The 16,474-nt window shown below is 34.0% G+C and overlaps 2 protein-coding genes across 2 annotated transcripts; both read right to left on the bottom strand.

Moving 5' to 3' along the window:
- Window positions 1–1,796: 1,796 nt before the first annotated feature.
- Window positions 1,797–4,367, bottom strand: LOC129005475 (uncharacterized). Its single transcript, XM_054434370.1, has 2 exons — window positions 4,297–4,367; window positions 1,797–3,209 (listed from the first exon to the last, which is right to left on the bottom strand). The coding sequence occupies exon 2, from the start codon at window positions 3,202–3,204 to the stop codon at window positions 1,951–1,953; it is 1,254 nt and encodes a 417-aa protein (XP_054290345.1). The 5' UTR covers window positions 3,205–3,209; window positions 4,297–4,367; the 3' UTR covers window positions 1,797–1,950.
- A 3,853-nt stretch (window positions 4,368–8,220) lies between these two features.
- LOC129005435 (uncharacterized) lies at window positions 8,221–12,192 on the bottom strand. Its single transcript, XM_054434323.1, has 2 exons — window positions 12,104–12,192; window positions 8,221–9,577 (listed from the first exon to the last, which is right to left on the bottom strand). Exon 2 carries the CDS (start codon window positions 9,569–9,571, stop codon window positions 8,339–8,341), a length of 1,233 nt encoding a protein of 410 aa, XP_054290298.1. The 5' UTR covers window positions 9,572–9,577; window positions 12,104–12,192; the 3' UTR covers window positions 8,221–8,338.
- Window positions 12,193–16,474: the final 4,282 nt, after the last annotated feature.

Raw genomic sequence — 16,474 nt, 5'->3', positions numbered from 1 at the left:
AATTATATTGGGTTTATGACATATGGTTTTATCTCGTTTCATTTAAATAAGATAAACATATGTTAATTGTTTGTAACTGTTTTGTTTACATTTCAATGTTTACTTTCATCCTAGGTTAGTTGGAATGTAGCAGTTTATCAATGGAAGTAACAGTTTTGCTGTATTTGTTTTGAGAAATGTTGATTGCACGAGTACATCCCGCTATGCGCATTTACAAAGTACAAGCAAATGGTCAGGATGGCCAGTTTCACTACAAAGGTAACATCATTAATGTTGAGCAAGATGTTAATGAAATAGCATCTATCTTACCTATACACTGCCCAAAAACTTTAAAGTTATCATTGTCCAACGTCAAGGCGTCTTTGGCCATATCGATTTCAAAGTTCAACGTGAATACTACATCAAGCACTTATTTGGCTGAAGGCAAATAACCCATTCATTTTTGACATAACCATTAGTGATGAAGCGCTGAGACACAACTACCAGTCAATGATTTTGTTCACATGAGAGTACCGCGTGTATGTGAAAACCAAGAAAGTCCTGATGAAATCGAAGAAGACCAAGTTGAAGAAACATCGGTGCCTATGATTGCGCTGTCTCGTCAAAGGGATCACATTCAGAGACTAATGTGGCCGACCGGAACACTGTTGAAAGGGAACATATTGTAGGTTGTTAGCTGCATTAGCCATTGACAATCTTTAAATAATGCTTCGCTCATTTATGCGTCTAAAGTGTAACGGCAGACCACCCTAGTTATTGATTTAACCATACCTATTTATCCACGTCTTATACTACTAGTCAAAATAGATAAACCCATATTGAGGATGAGTGGAAATGCAAGATGATCAGATGTGCAAAGAACTCACCTCTTCTGTTAACTTCCAACCGAGCTGTCCGTTGTTTATTTTGGGTGGGTGTCTTCCACCTATGTTGTGCCACAGACAACGTGAGACAACACCGTTAGACTGTTAGCCTCTGATCAAACAAACAGTGTGGTATACTAACACGAGGTAAGCCTTACACCCTTTAGTGTAATAGCTCCAAGCTTGTCTATAAAGGCTGCAGAACAAGTCAGGTTCATTTTCAGCTGTTTATGTTAGAATGAAGGTCGATTCACACACATCAGTTCCGGTACGTCACAGTTCAGTCACATCAGTCTTGTCACAGTAAAAAATTATTCTTCAGTAGACTTTTTATTGTACTATCTACATTCATCCGGTGTCGGTCGGCCAGTCGCTCTGGCGGTGTCCGTCAGTCTATTTAAGATTTTTCCCAGCTTATATTTTTGGATTGTTCGGACGCCTGAGGTACATGTTTGAGGTTAGAAAAAAGTTATTTTATTATTTAAATGATTTGTGGTCATACAAAGTTTACAAAACACTTAGTTAATTAAAATATGACAAGTATAGAGAATACAACACATCAAAATTAAATAAAACTTTTGTTTTAAGGAATTCATGGATGAGGATGCCATAGAAAGGATTGCTTATCAACCACTCAGATAATTTAGATTTAAATTTCTTGAAGGATACAGCGGAATGTGACGAAAATGTTTTGTCAAACTTAGATACATATGTAGACTTAATATTATATCAATTAGTCAGTTAAAGTAATTTGGTTTTACTAATTTTTTTGTCCTAGAAAATAGTATAACATTACCAAGGTATTAACCTATTGAATATTAATTCAACTAAATAATTAAAATGATTGAGAAACTATAAGCTGAGATTTTTCTCATAAAGCAAAATCTCAAATATTAGGAAAATAGGAATATACAATATAAAAAACCATCATCGTATATGTTATTAATTTTACCAGAGGGATGAAACAATATTAAATATCATTTGTAAATGTAAAGACAACTATAAAATTTAGTTCAACATCTGTAGACCTACAGATGAAGCTATTTTAAATCCATTGTAAGATATTCTACACAGAATTATTAAAGATTCAACATTTGTTCAGAAGAGCCTCCAAATCTTCAAACACCCCTTCCTTTTCAATCTGTTCTAGAAGTTGGGGAACTTCTTCTTTGCAGAACTTTTCATTATAAAAATGCTGGTAATACTTCAAGACAACTTCTTCGCTGTTTTCACCTTCCTTTGGAAGGAATTTCCCAAAGTCTACTGCATCTGGATGGGTGAGAAGAGGATACCAGCTTGCAGCCAGGAAAATTGTTAAGGGACTTAACCTTCTTAACGACTCCTTCATCTGTGTGTATGTCAACCTCTCGGTACAATGTGTTTCTTCTAGTTTGTTGTTGAAAGTATAAAGATAATTCTGGTACAGTTCATTGAGCTTATGTGTCCGCACATAGTTATTTGCACTCGTCCAAATTAAAAACACCACATCATTGAAGGGTGATGCGTACCGTAGACATTGGAAGTCTATGAGTTTGACTTCAGTGACGTTACCCTCATCATCATACTTGAACATCATATTGGTGGTCCAAGGGTCTCCTTGGTTGATGGTGTTGATGTAATCACAAGGTTTGTGGATTTCTACCAAGGCCTCCCACAAGACTGGTATTGCATCTCTTAACACTCTGGCATACTTTTGAAACCCATCAGCTTTCTCAGTAGCGTCAGCCAGAACAGTCATACCTCCTTTGATCATCGATAAGAACATTTCATGCCCACCTACTTCATTCGAGAACATTTTCTCTTTTTCTATCGATTCTATGACATTTGGATCTTGTTTGTGAACAGCTACATATGCAGCATGCATGCTTGCTGCAGCGTCCATGTACAATCTGCAGTGATCGTAGTCCAACTGTTTTGTTCTATCGGCCATTACGAAGCCGTTCGCTTTCAAATCTTCTAGTACGGTGATACCGTTTACTGGAGGGAGATAACTCTGTGGTGCAAACGAAGATGTGTCAAGTAGTTTGGCTGCTTTTGGAATAAATTTGTAATAAAAGTCATACTCGCTTTGTTGGAGTTCGCCTAGATTGTCGAACGCTTCTTTCACTACTCCTTGTGTAAGTTCTGATTTTAATATCAGAGATATACTGTGCAACTCTTTGTCAGCAGAATGTTTGTATTCAATTCTCACCCTGGTGATGAAACTGCCGTAGTTGTTGCCAGGGGGAGCCACTGGAGACAATTTGTGATTGATCACTACAATGTCACGTTTGGTCTCTTCTCCTCTGAGACACTGAGTGAGAAATTCATTGGTTAACCAATCTGGTATTGCCTCTTCCATTGCACCTAAAACATAATACATACATACTATTAGGTATCTTTTATTACAGGTAGGTTTTCCTAGATACAGCAGCGGAGTTATGAATGTTGTGCAAGTGCCCCAGTGTGTAAGTGCGTGACACCCCATACAGCCAAATTTGGCAGCTAGGTAAACGGCTGTACCCTGGCTCTTGTTTGAGGAAATTGGTGCATGAAAACACAGTCGTCGTTAACAGCTGGAAAAACATACCTTAATAGGTTTACTATAGGTGAACCCCTGTTTGTAAGTACTGTACATGCATACAACCCCATCTATTTATTTATACTATACCGTACCCTGCAACAAAAAAACCGTAGCCTGCTATGTCCAAAAACCCAAAATTTAGCAATTTCTTTCCAAACCATCATTTTGTAGAACCATTGACTATATATACCTACAGGTATATATAGTCAATGGTAGATCTTAAATAAATCATTTAGTACATCTGAAGCGTCGTTATGTGCTAATGGTTATGAAGAAATTTTAAAAACTGTAAATTTAAATTTTTTATGTTTCTTAAGGAGGATAACTAAACTGTTCTATTTTGCTTGTTTCTGGACATATTTTTAACGAATTTGGATAATTTGTTTTTACTTATGTACTTTTGAAACTAATGCTATTTGAATAGGGAATATATCAGATATTTTATGGAGATGTTTTAGTGAAAATATAATTAGGCGAATGGAAATTCGCTTAATCTGCAGGTTTGCTACAGCGGGGGTATTTTTATTTATACAGTTATCTTTTGGTCTAGTTGGGAGACACTTAACGTCTTCCGTTAACCTATGACTCCCTTAACATCAAGTAGTTCTAAGCTAATCTCCCAGTTTGCAGCACACAGGCCAATTCTCAGCTGCTTCCATTGATACCTATATAAAGTTGTTGCAGGTTACATTTAACTATGGTACTCATACTGATATTTCAGCTTTTATAGTGTAAAAGATTAATAACAAATGTTTGTGTCCTTGACTTTTTACAGTTGTTGAGCAACGTCATATCAAATTTTATAGTTTCCTACAATATATTTATAGGTATGATGATCATCATCTGTACGTATAAATAAAGTATACTTACTGAATCTGATATGGATTTGCGATATCTGATATTTGATATCTTCTCAAGTCACAAAATGTACTGGCAATGTGTTGTGACATTGTGTATACCATAATCCAATTGAACCACTCAAGCATCCAATCAGAGGCACTTAAACCGAAGGTCGCTTGTTACGATAAGTTTTGCAACGTCAATAAATTTGACACATTCAATTTTTGTCTTTTTTTAACAACAAACTATAAACATCATGTCCTTTAGCGATCAGTTTTTGAGCAATTATTTTTTATCCTTTTGAAACAATATATAATATCATAAACATGACAAGTAAATCCATAGGATGCCTTCTGTATGACCTGTTATAGTTTTGCACCTTTCTTTGAAAAGATAACTATAGTTCATATTTTTAGGATTAATGCACTAATTATTAAATTTAAAATTAAATTAATTTCCAAAAAGTTGACAGATCAATTTATTGTTCAATTAAATTAGATATTATTATAGCTTCAAAAAATGGTAAATCAATGACATAAACCTATCTATATAATTAATACGCTACATGAAACTTTGTCGGTTGAACTTCTCCGCCATTTCTTAACCGATTTTATCCATTTGACGTCTCATTGGAAAGAGCGTGTCACGTAGATTTGCAAACTGGCCTTACAATTTGTTTAAAGTCCCTTGGGCTCTGCCCCAGTGGCTTTGAATGTTTCCATGTTATCCTTACGAAGAACATAATTGTTTAAATTTTGATCAGCTGTATAATTTAATTGCTGTTATTTATATTTTAATTCAATGAAACACATTCAGTACATTTATTTACTACTAGTAGTTTAGTGTTATGGAAATTTATTGTGAATAATATCATAGACTAACGAACACAAGTAGACTTCTCATCTCATAGTTAATTCTAAAGCTTTGTTCATATCTAGTTCATGTTGGCGACACTGGGCGCTAGTGTCAACAAAATTGTATTTCTATTGTTTTACGGTTGATTTTATGATGACTGTTTTTTTTCCGGATATGAAAAAGGGACGAGCTATTGTTTATGGTATATTGATTTATTTGGCTTCATAAGTTTTAAAAATATCTGAAATAACAAGAAACAAATTTTATTTAATAAAAACACACCTCTGGTACCAGATGATCTACAAGGATGACAAATTTACCTTTAAGAAGTATTTTTAATCTACAATATTTTTAATTGTATTAAGACGTGTATAACTATTACAATACTTGTAAATATAGTTTGTTAAATAAAAAGAATATTTTTTATATAAAGTATATTTTGTTCGTTATTCTAAAGGAAATTATTTTATACAACATTCAAACTCCTTTTGTAGTTTCGGTCACTGTTATCAACATTGCAGCCCATATTGTCAAACTAAAGGTACGGTATGTGAAATAATATAACTAACAACACTTTGATATCTCATGATACTATTATGAAATGTCCCAGCATTTCTATTTAAATTTAATTGTAAAGTAAAAATAACCTAAGTAAAGAACAGTTTTTCCTATAATTTCTTCCTGATTTTTCATCAATGTTTTTTATTCATAGATCTACAAACATAAAAGCTATGTTTATCCTTAAAAGGTGTCTCTTGGTACTTGTAATTTCGGTTGCTTTAAAAAGTACCCCTGCCGCAGTAAACCTGCAGAATCAATATTAAATTATACTCAAATATTCCCTGAAAACTGTCAGCTTTATTTCCTATTTAAATAAAATGAATTATAATGAGTACCTAGGTTTGCTGCTACAGGGAAGGTATTGAGGTGAGTTTTATATTGAAATGTTGATAGCTTAGTATGAAATAAACAAAATTGCCAAATTTGATTATAATATATCCATATATAAGCAAACTACAACCGTTTTTTTGATTCTGTGTAAGAATAACATGGGCATTTTGAATTTAAGTTTTTTTTTACTATATATCCATAACCGTTAGGCATACAACAGCCCTTTGCTATACTAAATTATTTCTTTTTTTAAGCTCTACAAAATGGGTTAAGAAATAAATTGCAAATTGTTTGGTTATTAGGGTCAAAAATGGGAAAAACCTATTTTAACCCCATAACCCCATATTGATTTTTAGCTTCAATATAAAATAACTAAAAAACCATCAAAGATACGAATTTCACTTCATTAACATCTTTGAAGATCATAATTTTTTGAGTAAATTGACGTTTATTGCAATGTTCTACCTAGAATAGTTCTTGAGTTATAGGCGTTTTAGTAAACGGCGCCCCCCGCCATATTGCCCCCCTCCCCCCCGGGTTGTCGACCACGCTGGGGGGTGACGACATGCGTTTTCGTGATCACTATAGTGCCTATAACAACAATCAGAATAGTATATTTCACTACTAGGACCGAAAGTGGCATTTTCCGGCGCGCGCTCAAGTTTTTGTGTGAGGCGAAGCCGAACACAGGGAACCCCCATTTCACGTACGAGGCGAAGCCGAGTACGTGAGAGCTATTTTCACGTACGAGGCGAAGCCGAGGACGGGAATAATGGAGCAAGTGCCGGATAATAACTTTCGGTACGAGTTATGAACGATACTTTTCATCACGACGCAAAAATACACAAACACAGAATAGCAGACCTCAGTAATATTACAATAATTATCTATCAAACAATTTGTTTAAACATAAAAAAATAAAATCTAAAAGTTAACCTATATATTCATTTTTGTTTAATTTTTAAAACATACAAATAAAATAAAATATTCTAAAGGAAACCTTTGTACATTTCTCAATACTTCAAACGTCAAAATAAAAGAATAAAACGATTTTGAACAATACATACAGCTGATTTAAATCATTAAGTTAAGCCGTAACAAAACACTAGCGCGCGTAGTGAATAAATGGAAAACTAATTGAGAGCGAGGGAAAGTAAATTTAGAGCGAGGGAAAATCAGCTGATCGATTTTCCCTCGCCCTAAATTAGAGCTTGGGAAACGGCTACTTTCATTGATGTCAGCTGTTATCGAAAATAGTTACTTTCGGTGAGGAGTGATGAAAATCAAATTGCATCACCCTTTTCATGCATGCTCAACCCCCTTCAGATCCTGGACAAGTACAGCTGATGTATTTTTAACATTAGGTATATGTAATAGTTCCCTTAAGGAATTACAACCTTAATTGCCCTTTATGAAATAATGGATAGTTTTGCGCAATTGGGTTCTCGCACGTTCTCGTCATGACGAACATTAGGGGTGTGACTTTTAGTTTTCTCAAAAGTTCATGCGTACTTTGGGATTTATATATGAATGAAATATTATGGAGTAAAGTTATTGTGTGAATTACACAATTAAGAAATGAATTGTTTAAAGAGGAAAGTTTGTTTAAACGGTTAGTTTCTGTTATCTCTTGTTTACTTCTGTTTTTGGTGTTTCAAACACTCAATGAGTTAGCGACTGAGATAGTGCAAGTCATGGATTTTAACAGAGTTGGTGTACAATTGAGGACAAGTTTTAGTGACCTTCGAGTAGAGTACCATAATGGACTGAGTAATGGAAGGAGGAAGGCTATGCACTATAACTATCTGTCAGTCTTTTGTTTATCTTATCTCAAGGTCATCTCAAAATACTGCAATTGTCAAAACTCCATAGCTGCACAATCACTGTTAATTATTTCGTACATATTTTTTGTACATTTAGACTTTAAAGTTTTCTCTTGCTTGTTTGGTGCATTTGGTTGCGTCTATTAATTACAAAAACTACCTCTCTGTGGACAACCAATTTTAATTTTTATAAAGTATTGTAAGTGTAATTTAAGAAAATGATCAAATAACAAATTTGGGATAGAAAAGTATGGAAGCAGAAAAACGTTTATACATTTTTAATCCTACCACCTGCGTCAGGCTAACGAATAGTAATACAGTACCTATTATAAAATCTAATATTACACATTTAACAAACACTGAGGTATAAATTTACCAGCTACAGTAAAAAAATAATTAACTTTATTACCTTTTAAGTTTAATTTAATGACAAGTCGTTTTGGTTTTTAAAAAAACTTAAAAACTGACGTTAAAAATTATTAAAATGTAAATGAAAACCTCCACTACTTTCTGTGAACGACTAGGTTGTTAAAAATTCCGTTGATTTCCAAAGACTCCAACACTTTTGGAAGGAACTTTGCACAATATTCATCATTGTAATATTTTCCAAAGAATTTGTCAACTTCAGATTCCTTGTCCTCAGAGAAGAAAAAAGAAAAGTCCAACGGATCTGGGTGTACAAGACCAGGCAGCCAAGAACTAGAAATATACAGAGCCAATGGACTAAACCTTCTCACCTCTGCCATCATCTGGTCATATGTTAGTCTTTCATCACAGTTGAATAGCTTTAGATTTTCGTTAAAACTGTCAAGATATATTCTGTACAAATTGTCCAATCTGTTTCTCTTCACATCAAAATTTGCACTAGACCAAAGGAATGTCGTCAAATCAGATATAGGCGACCCATATGATGTCCCCTGGAAGTCAATGATCTTGATGTCGCACACTGTGTCGTTCTTGTCGTACCTAAACATCATGTTGGGTATCCATGGATCTCCTTGTTTGATTGTCTTAATTAATTCACCACTTGGTATGTGTGTTTCAACCAGAATATCCCATAGATGCGGTGTAATGTCTTTTACTGTGTCAAGAAATTCCTTCATTGTAACCAGTTTCTCCATTTCTCTGATAAACCTATTCATCCCACCATTAATTAGAGATATAAACAGCTCTCGGACTTTTGAATCATTCGAGAACCTTATTTCTTTCTTAATAGGCTGCAATATTTCAGGATACTTTTTGAAAACCGCAACAGACACCGAGTGAAATGAAGCCGCTGCAATCATATAGAGGCGGCAGTGGTCAAAGTCTAACAGCTTTGTTCTATTAGCCATAACAAATCCTTTTTCTTTCAAGTCTTCAAGTATTGTCACAGTTGATTTTGGAGAAAAGAAGCTTTTGGCAGCAAAATTAACATCACAGTACTCTTTTGCTTTTGGTATAAAGTTATAGTAGAATGAAGGTTCCAACAGATTGAATTCTGTTGCCAATTCTTTCATCGGCCCTTCAGTAAGTTCATTTTTGACAATGAATCTTGAAGTCTTCACCACAGAATCATCTTGGTCCACTCTCCACTCCAGCTCAACTCTGATGATGAAGCTCCCATAGTTGTTGCCAGGAGGAACAGCTGATGAAGTGGTCAAGTTTGTTACCACAATGTTGTTGTTGTTTTCTTCTTTACGGAGACTCTGTTCAAAAAATACTTTTGTCACCCATTCGGGAAGTGACGACTCCATCTGTACCTAAAAAGGAATTTCAAGGTTTTAACTGTAATGCTTTAGGTAGGCTATATTTATAAATAAAATAAATAACTTCTTGATCAGCATTGTACGTGTTATTAAATTTACGGAAAGTAAATAAAGATATGTCTTGTAACACTTAACAACATATATTTACGCTTATACTGTTACTCACAAGACGGTAAATATACAAAAGATGGTAAGTGGTGATCGATTTCGATTGGACACTCCAATCATCATCAGACCCAATAGGCGAATGTAGACTAACCAACACAAGTAGACTTTTCATCCCATTGTAAATTGTTAAGCTCGTTTTTCGAATCTTTGAATGTCTAGTTCATAAACGGTGACACTGGGCGCTAGTGTCAACAAAATTTTGTTTCTAGAATTTTAGGGTTAATTTCTTGATATGTACTTTACTGTTTGGTTATATAACTACCGGACGGGTTACTGTTTATGATTAGATTTTATTATTTGGCTAAACAAGGTTATAAATTACCGAAATAACAAGAAACAAATTGTAAACAAAACACGACCTCTACAGTACACCGTACAGAACTAACAATAAATTGTTTTCAGCTGTTTCATAAGATAAAATGGTTTATATTACCTGTCCGTCAGTGATCCTATTGTTGTCGTCTTAGGCGACCGGTTTCAGGATAAAAATCCCATCATCAGGCTGTCAAAAATGTCATGTCACTCAAATTGAGGTCGTCGGTAAACATATAAACACACACATACAACACGAAACACGAAAATACGGATTAACATTGCTAGCTACTGGCCAGTACAGGACACTACGACGCGGCACGGGTAGTTGCGTGGTCATGACTGAGGTGTCCTTGCTCCTCTCCCATTATCTATGGAATGCCGGTGGTATTGTTGTCCTATTCTAATCGCTGCGTCATAGATAATGTTGGATTTGAAAGAAGTCTGTTCATTTAAAATGTGTTGTGGGTCAATCTTGATGGATTTGTATATCTCGAATTCCTCTAAACAATCTAAAAACCGTCCTTTTTTAGGGTAACTATGTAAAATGTGTAGGTTATGGTCAAGGCTAGAATAATTATGGTTACTGTCTGCGAGGTGGTTGGCGAAAGCGGATTTTTGCTGGGCTATTGTTTTGGATGGAATGTGCTCTTTAAATCGTTGCTTAAATGAGCGAGTAGTCTGGCCTATATAATATTTAGGGCAATCATTACAATTGATCTTATATACTCCGGTCTTATTGGCTTTATCAAGACTGTTCCTTTTACGCTCTTTGAATATGGAGTTAAGTCTATTGTTGGCCCTGAATGATACACAAACGTCATTTTTTGCTAGTTCTTTCTTTATGGTGTTGATACAAATCCATCAAGATTGACCCACAACACATTTTAAATGAACAGACTTCTTTCAAATCCAACATTATCTATGACGCAGCGATTAGAATAGGACAACAATACCACCGGCATTCCATAGATAACGGGAGAGGAGCAAGGACACCTCAGTCATGACCACGCAACTACCCGTGCCGCGTCGTAGTGTCCTGTACTGGCCAGTAGCTAGCAATGTTAATCCGTATTTTCGTGTTTCGTGTTGTATGTGTGTGTTTATATGTTTACCGACGACCTCAATTTGAGTGACATGACATTTTTGACAGCCTGATGATGGGATTTTTATCCTGAAACCGGTCGCCTAAGACGACAACAATAGGATCACTGACGGACAGGTAATATAAACCATTTTATTCTATAAGTGATCCTGGGCCACTAAGCATAATGTTTCATAAGGATGAGAAATCTACTGAGAGAGATTGTTTTATCTATGACAGTAGTGTAGTAGTAATACTCAATGGGGATTTTCATCTAAAGCTGGGTTTTCCTAGGCGCGGAAATGGAGCGCAAAGAGAGGAACGCAGAGAGCGGACTCCCCTTGTCTTAGGTAATTTAATGTTACTGTTTGCCTTGAATCTTTAGATAAATTTTGTCAATGTTGGTACAATGTAAAAGAGTCTTAGTCTAGTCACATCATTTTGTGAATAACATTGAGACACAACATTTATGTTGAGATCATGTTGACATCAATATTTATTAAATATATTTAAAAATACATTAATCCTGTCGATCGGTGGAATAATTACATTTTCATAGTCAATCTATCATGACACCTTATTATTTATTTAATTGTATTATTTATAGTTTTCCCAGACCTTCAAAACATTTGTTTAATAGAAAGTATTTATTTTAAATATGTAGACAATTCTGCACAATCTTAGCTAAAAGATGGACAAAAGACATTTCATATTGAGAGTTGAGAACAATATTTTGTTTAATACATTAAAATTTTCTTTGAAATTGTATCGGCTTTTTAAATAAGTTGACAGTCTAACTCATAAAATTGGCTTCTGTTTCAATGAATTACACTTTTGGTTATATTTTGTAAATGCTACATATTTTTTTTAAGCTGATGGGAACCAAAGAATGAATCAAGAATCATGCTTATTATTTGTGTAATATATGAGATATTTAAAAATGCCTACTAATTTACCTTTGTGTCAATGTATCAACAGCCCAAGTGTTAGTTGTTGTCACTGAGCTGACTCAATATGACATCACTTGAGACCACTTTTGGCTAACCTTCAAACACAATCATGAGTGAGGGGAGTGGTTCCACCAAGCAGTTTACCACTTCCATTCAACAGAGCCAAGTGTGTTTCCTGGTTGGATACCATAATAAATTGGGATGTAAAACTAAAATATCTCTTTAGTCTGGTTGCAGGTCAAAAAACCTGGAAGTAAGGTCCACCCGATGTTTTTTAGTGGTTTCTGTTTCTTCAAGACCTACATAATTAAAATAGACAGGGTGCCACTTTGTCACCCTTGAGCAAATTGAGATATTCAAGATGGCGGCCAAGATGACTTAAAAACTATACAGGGTTAGTAAAAAGTGTGGAGACCCGCTGTGTGTTATTTTGTTAACGGCCCATACTAGAAAAACTAAACTCGGCAAACCATTATGGCATGTTACGAAGTACTTTTTAGGCATAACTGCCACTTGGTGTTCATCCCCAAAATGGGGGATTTTGGGGGAAACTCAAAACTTTCAAATACAAAGACCCATCGAGTGACCCCTCATTTTAAAGGTCCTGGTAAAAGAAAACCAACAACGCAAATTAGAGGTCTCTATTTCAGTTCAGTAAAACATGGCAGCCAATTGAAATTCTCATAAATTCCCAAACCCAAAATGGGGGATTTTGGGGAAACACAAAAATTTTAAATGATAAGCCCCATCGAGTGACCCCTCATTTTGAAGGTCATAATAAAAGAAAACTAACAACGCAAACTATAGGTCTCTATCTTAGCACAATAAATATGGCAGCCAATTGAATATAAAATCGCAAGTTATTTCCGATTTCTAAAGATTTCAATCAGCTTCCATTTTTTACTGGATTGAGATAGAAACCTCTAGTTTGCGTTGTTAGTTTTCTTTTACCAGGACCTTCAAAATGAGGGGTCACTTGATGGGTCTTTGTGTTTGAAATTTTGGAGTTTCCCTCGAAATCCCCTATTTTGGGGATGTACACCAAGTTACGGTTATGCCCAAAAAGTACTTCATAACATGTCATAAAGGTGTGCCGAGTTTAGTTTTTCTACTATGGGCCATTAAAAAAATAACAGGCGGTCTCCACATTTTTTACTAACCCTGTATATCTGCTGTATCTTTCCCTATAGAAGAGACAGGATAATCATTTTGTGCCTAGTTTGAAATTGGTGCATGAAAACACAGTCGTCGTTAACAGCTGGAAAAACATACCTTAATAGGTTTACTATAGGTGAACCCCTGTTTGTAAGTACTGTACATGCATACAACCCCATCTATTTATTTATACTATACCGTACCCTGCAACAAAAAAACCGTAGCCTGCTATGTCCAAAAACCCAAAATTTAGCAATTTCTTTCCAAACCATCATTTTGTAGAACCATTGACTATATATACCTACAGGTATATATAGTCAATGGTAGATCTTAAATAAATCATTTAGTACATCTGAAGCGTCGTTATGTGCTAATGGTTATGAAGAAATTTTAAAAACTGTAAATTTAAATTTTTTATGTTTCTTAAGGAGGATAACTAAACTGTTCTATTTTGCTTGTTTCTGGACATATTTTTAACGAATTTGGATAATTTGTTTTTACTTATGTACTTTTGAAACTAATGCTATTTGAATAGGGAATATATCAGATATTTTATGGAGATGTTTTAGTGAAAATATAATTAGGCGAATGGAAATTCGCTTAATCTGCAGGTTTGCTACAGCGGGGGTATTTTTATTTATACAGTTATCTTTTGGTCTAGTTGGGAGACACTTAACGTCTTCCGTTAACCTATGACTCCCTTAACATCAAGTAGTTCTAAGCTAATCTCCCAGTTTGCAGCACACAGGCCAATTCTCAGCTGCTTCCATTGATACCTATATAAAGTTGTTGCAGGTTACATTTAACTATGGTACTCATACTGATATTTCAGCTTTTATAGTGTAAAAGATTAATAACAAATGTTTGTGTCCTTGACTTTTTACAGTTGTTGAGCAACGTCATATCAAATTTTATAGTTTCCTACAATATATTTATAGGTATGATGATCATCATCTGTACGTATAAATAAAGTATACTTACTGAATCTGATATGGATTTGCGATATCTGATATTTGATATCTTCTCAAGTCACAAAATGTACTGGCAATGTGTTGTGACATTGTGTATACCATAATCCAATTGAACCACTCAAGCAATCAGAGGCACTTAAACCGAAGGTCGCTTGTTACGATAAGTTTTGCAACGTCAATAAATTTGACACATTCAATTTTTGTCTTTTTTTAACAACAAACTATAAACATCATGTCCTTTAGCGATCAGTTTTTGAGCAATTATTTTTTATCCTTTTGAAACAATATATAATATCATAAACATGACAAGTAAATCCATAGGATGCCTTCTGTATGACCTGTTATAGTTTTGCACCTTTCTTTGAAAAGATAACTATAGTTCATATTTTTAGGATTAATGCACTAATTATTAAATTTAAAATTAAATTAATTTCCAAAAAGTTGACAGATCAATTTATTGTTCAATTAAATTAGATATTATTATAGCTTCAAAAAATGGTAAATCAATGACATAAACCTATCTATATAATTAATACGCTACATGAAACTTTGTCGGTTGAACTTCTCCGCCATTTCTTAACCGATTTTATCCATTTGACGTCTCATTGGAAAGAGCGTGTCACGTAGATTTGCAAACTGGCCTTACAATTTGTTTAAAGTCCCTTGGGCTCTGCCCCAGTGGCTTTGAATGTTTCCATGTTATCCTTACGAAGAACATAATTGTTTAAATTTTGATCAGCTGTATAATTTAATTGCTGTTATTTATATTTTAATTCAATGAAACACATTCAGTACATTTATTTACTACTAGTAGTTTAGTGTTATGGAAATTTATTGTGAATAATATCATAGACTAACGAACACAAGTAGACTTCTCATCTCATAGTTAATTCTAAAGCTTTGTTCATATCTAGTTCATGTTGGCGACACTGGGCGCTAGTGTCAACAAAATTGTATTTCTATTGTTTTACGGTTGATTTTATGATGACTGTTTTTTTTCCGGATATGAAAAAGGGACGAGCTATTGTTTATGGTATATTGATTTATTTGGCTTCATAAGTTTTAAAAATATCTGAAATAACAAGAAACAAATTTTATTTAATAAAAACACACCTCTGGTACCAGATGATCTACAAGGATGACAAATTTACCTTTAAGAAGTATTTTTAATCTACAATATTTTTAATTGTATTAAGACGTGTATAACTATTACAATACTTGTAAATATAGTTTGTTAAATAAAAAGAATATTTTTTATATAAAGTATATTTTGTTCGTTATTCTAAAGGAAATTATTTTATACAACATTCAAACTCCTTTTGTAGTTTCGGTCACTGTTATCAACATTGCAGCCCATATTGTCAAACTAAAGGTACGGTATGTGAAATAATATAACTAACAACACTTTGATATCTCATGATACTATTATGAAATGTCCCAGCATTTCTATTTAAATTTAATTGTAAAGTAAAAATAACCTAAGTAAAGAACAGTTTTTCCTATAATTTCTTCCTGATTTTTCATCAATGTTTTTTATTCATAGATCTACAAACATAAAAGCTATGTTTATCCTTAAAAGGTGTCTCTTGGTACTTGTAATTTCGGTTGCTTTAAAAAGTACCCCTGCCGCAGTAAACCTGCAGAATCAATATTAAATTATACTCAAATATTCCCTGAAAACTGTCAGCTTTATTTCCTATTTAAATAAAATGAATTATAATGAGTACCTAGGTTTGCTGCTACAGGGAAGGTATTGAGGTGAGTTTTATATTGAAATGTTGATAGCTTAGTATGAAATAAACAAAATTGCCAAATTTGATTATAATATATCCATATATAAGCAAACTACAACCGTTTTTTTGATTCTGTGTAAGAATAACATGGGCATTTTGAATTTAAGTTTTTTTTTACTATATATCCATAACCGTTAGGCATACAACAGCCCTTTGCTATACTAAATTATTTCTTTTTTTAAGCTCTACAAAATGGGTTAAGAAATAAATTGCAAATTGTTTGGTTATTAGGGTCAAAAATGGGAAAAACCTATTTTAACCCCATAACCCCATATTGATTTTTAGCTTCAATATAAAATAACTAAAAAACCATCAAAGATACGAATTTCACTTCATTAACATCTTTGAAGATCATAATTTTTTGAGTAAATTGACGTTTATTGCAATGTTCTACCTAGAATAGTTCTTGAGTTATAGGCGTTTTAGTAAACGGCGCCCCCCGCCATATTGCCCCCCTC

Source organism: Macrosteles quadrilineatus, unplaced genomic scaffold, assembly GCF_028750875.1.
Source record: "Macrosteles quadrilineatus isolate MER2022 unplaced genomic scaffold, UCM_ALF_1.0 Scaffold_21__1_contigs__length_2333173, whole genome shotgun sequence".
NCBI lineage: Eukaryota > Metazoa > Arthropoda > Insecta > Hemiptera > Cicadellidae > Macrosteles > Macrosteles quadrilineatus.
The sequence above is the reverse complement of the archived record's forward strand: the minus strand, read 5'-3'. Positions and strand labels throughout refer to the sequence as shown.

What these genes read in the sequence shown, in the direction of transcription:
- LOC129005475 (XM_054434370.1), bottom strand. Translation starts at nt 3,204, where the DNA reads ATGGAAGAGGCAATACCAGATTGGTTAACCAATGAATTTCTCACTCAG.
- LOC129005435 (XM_054434323.1), bottom strand. Translation starts at nt 9,571, where the DNA reads ATGGAGTCGTCACTTCCCGAATGGGTGACAAAAGTATTTTTTGAACAG.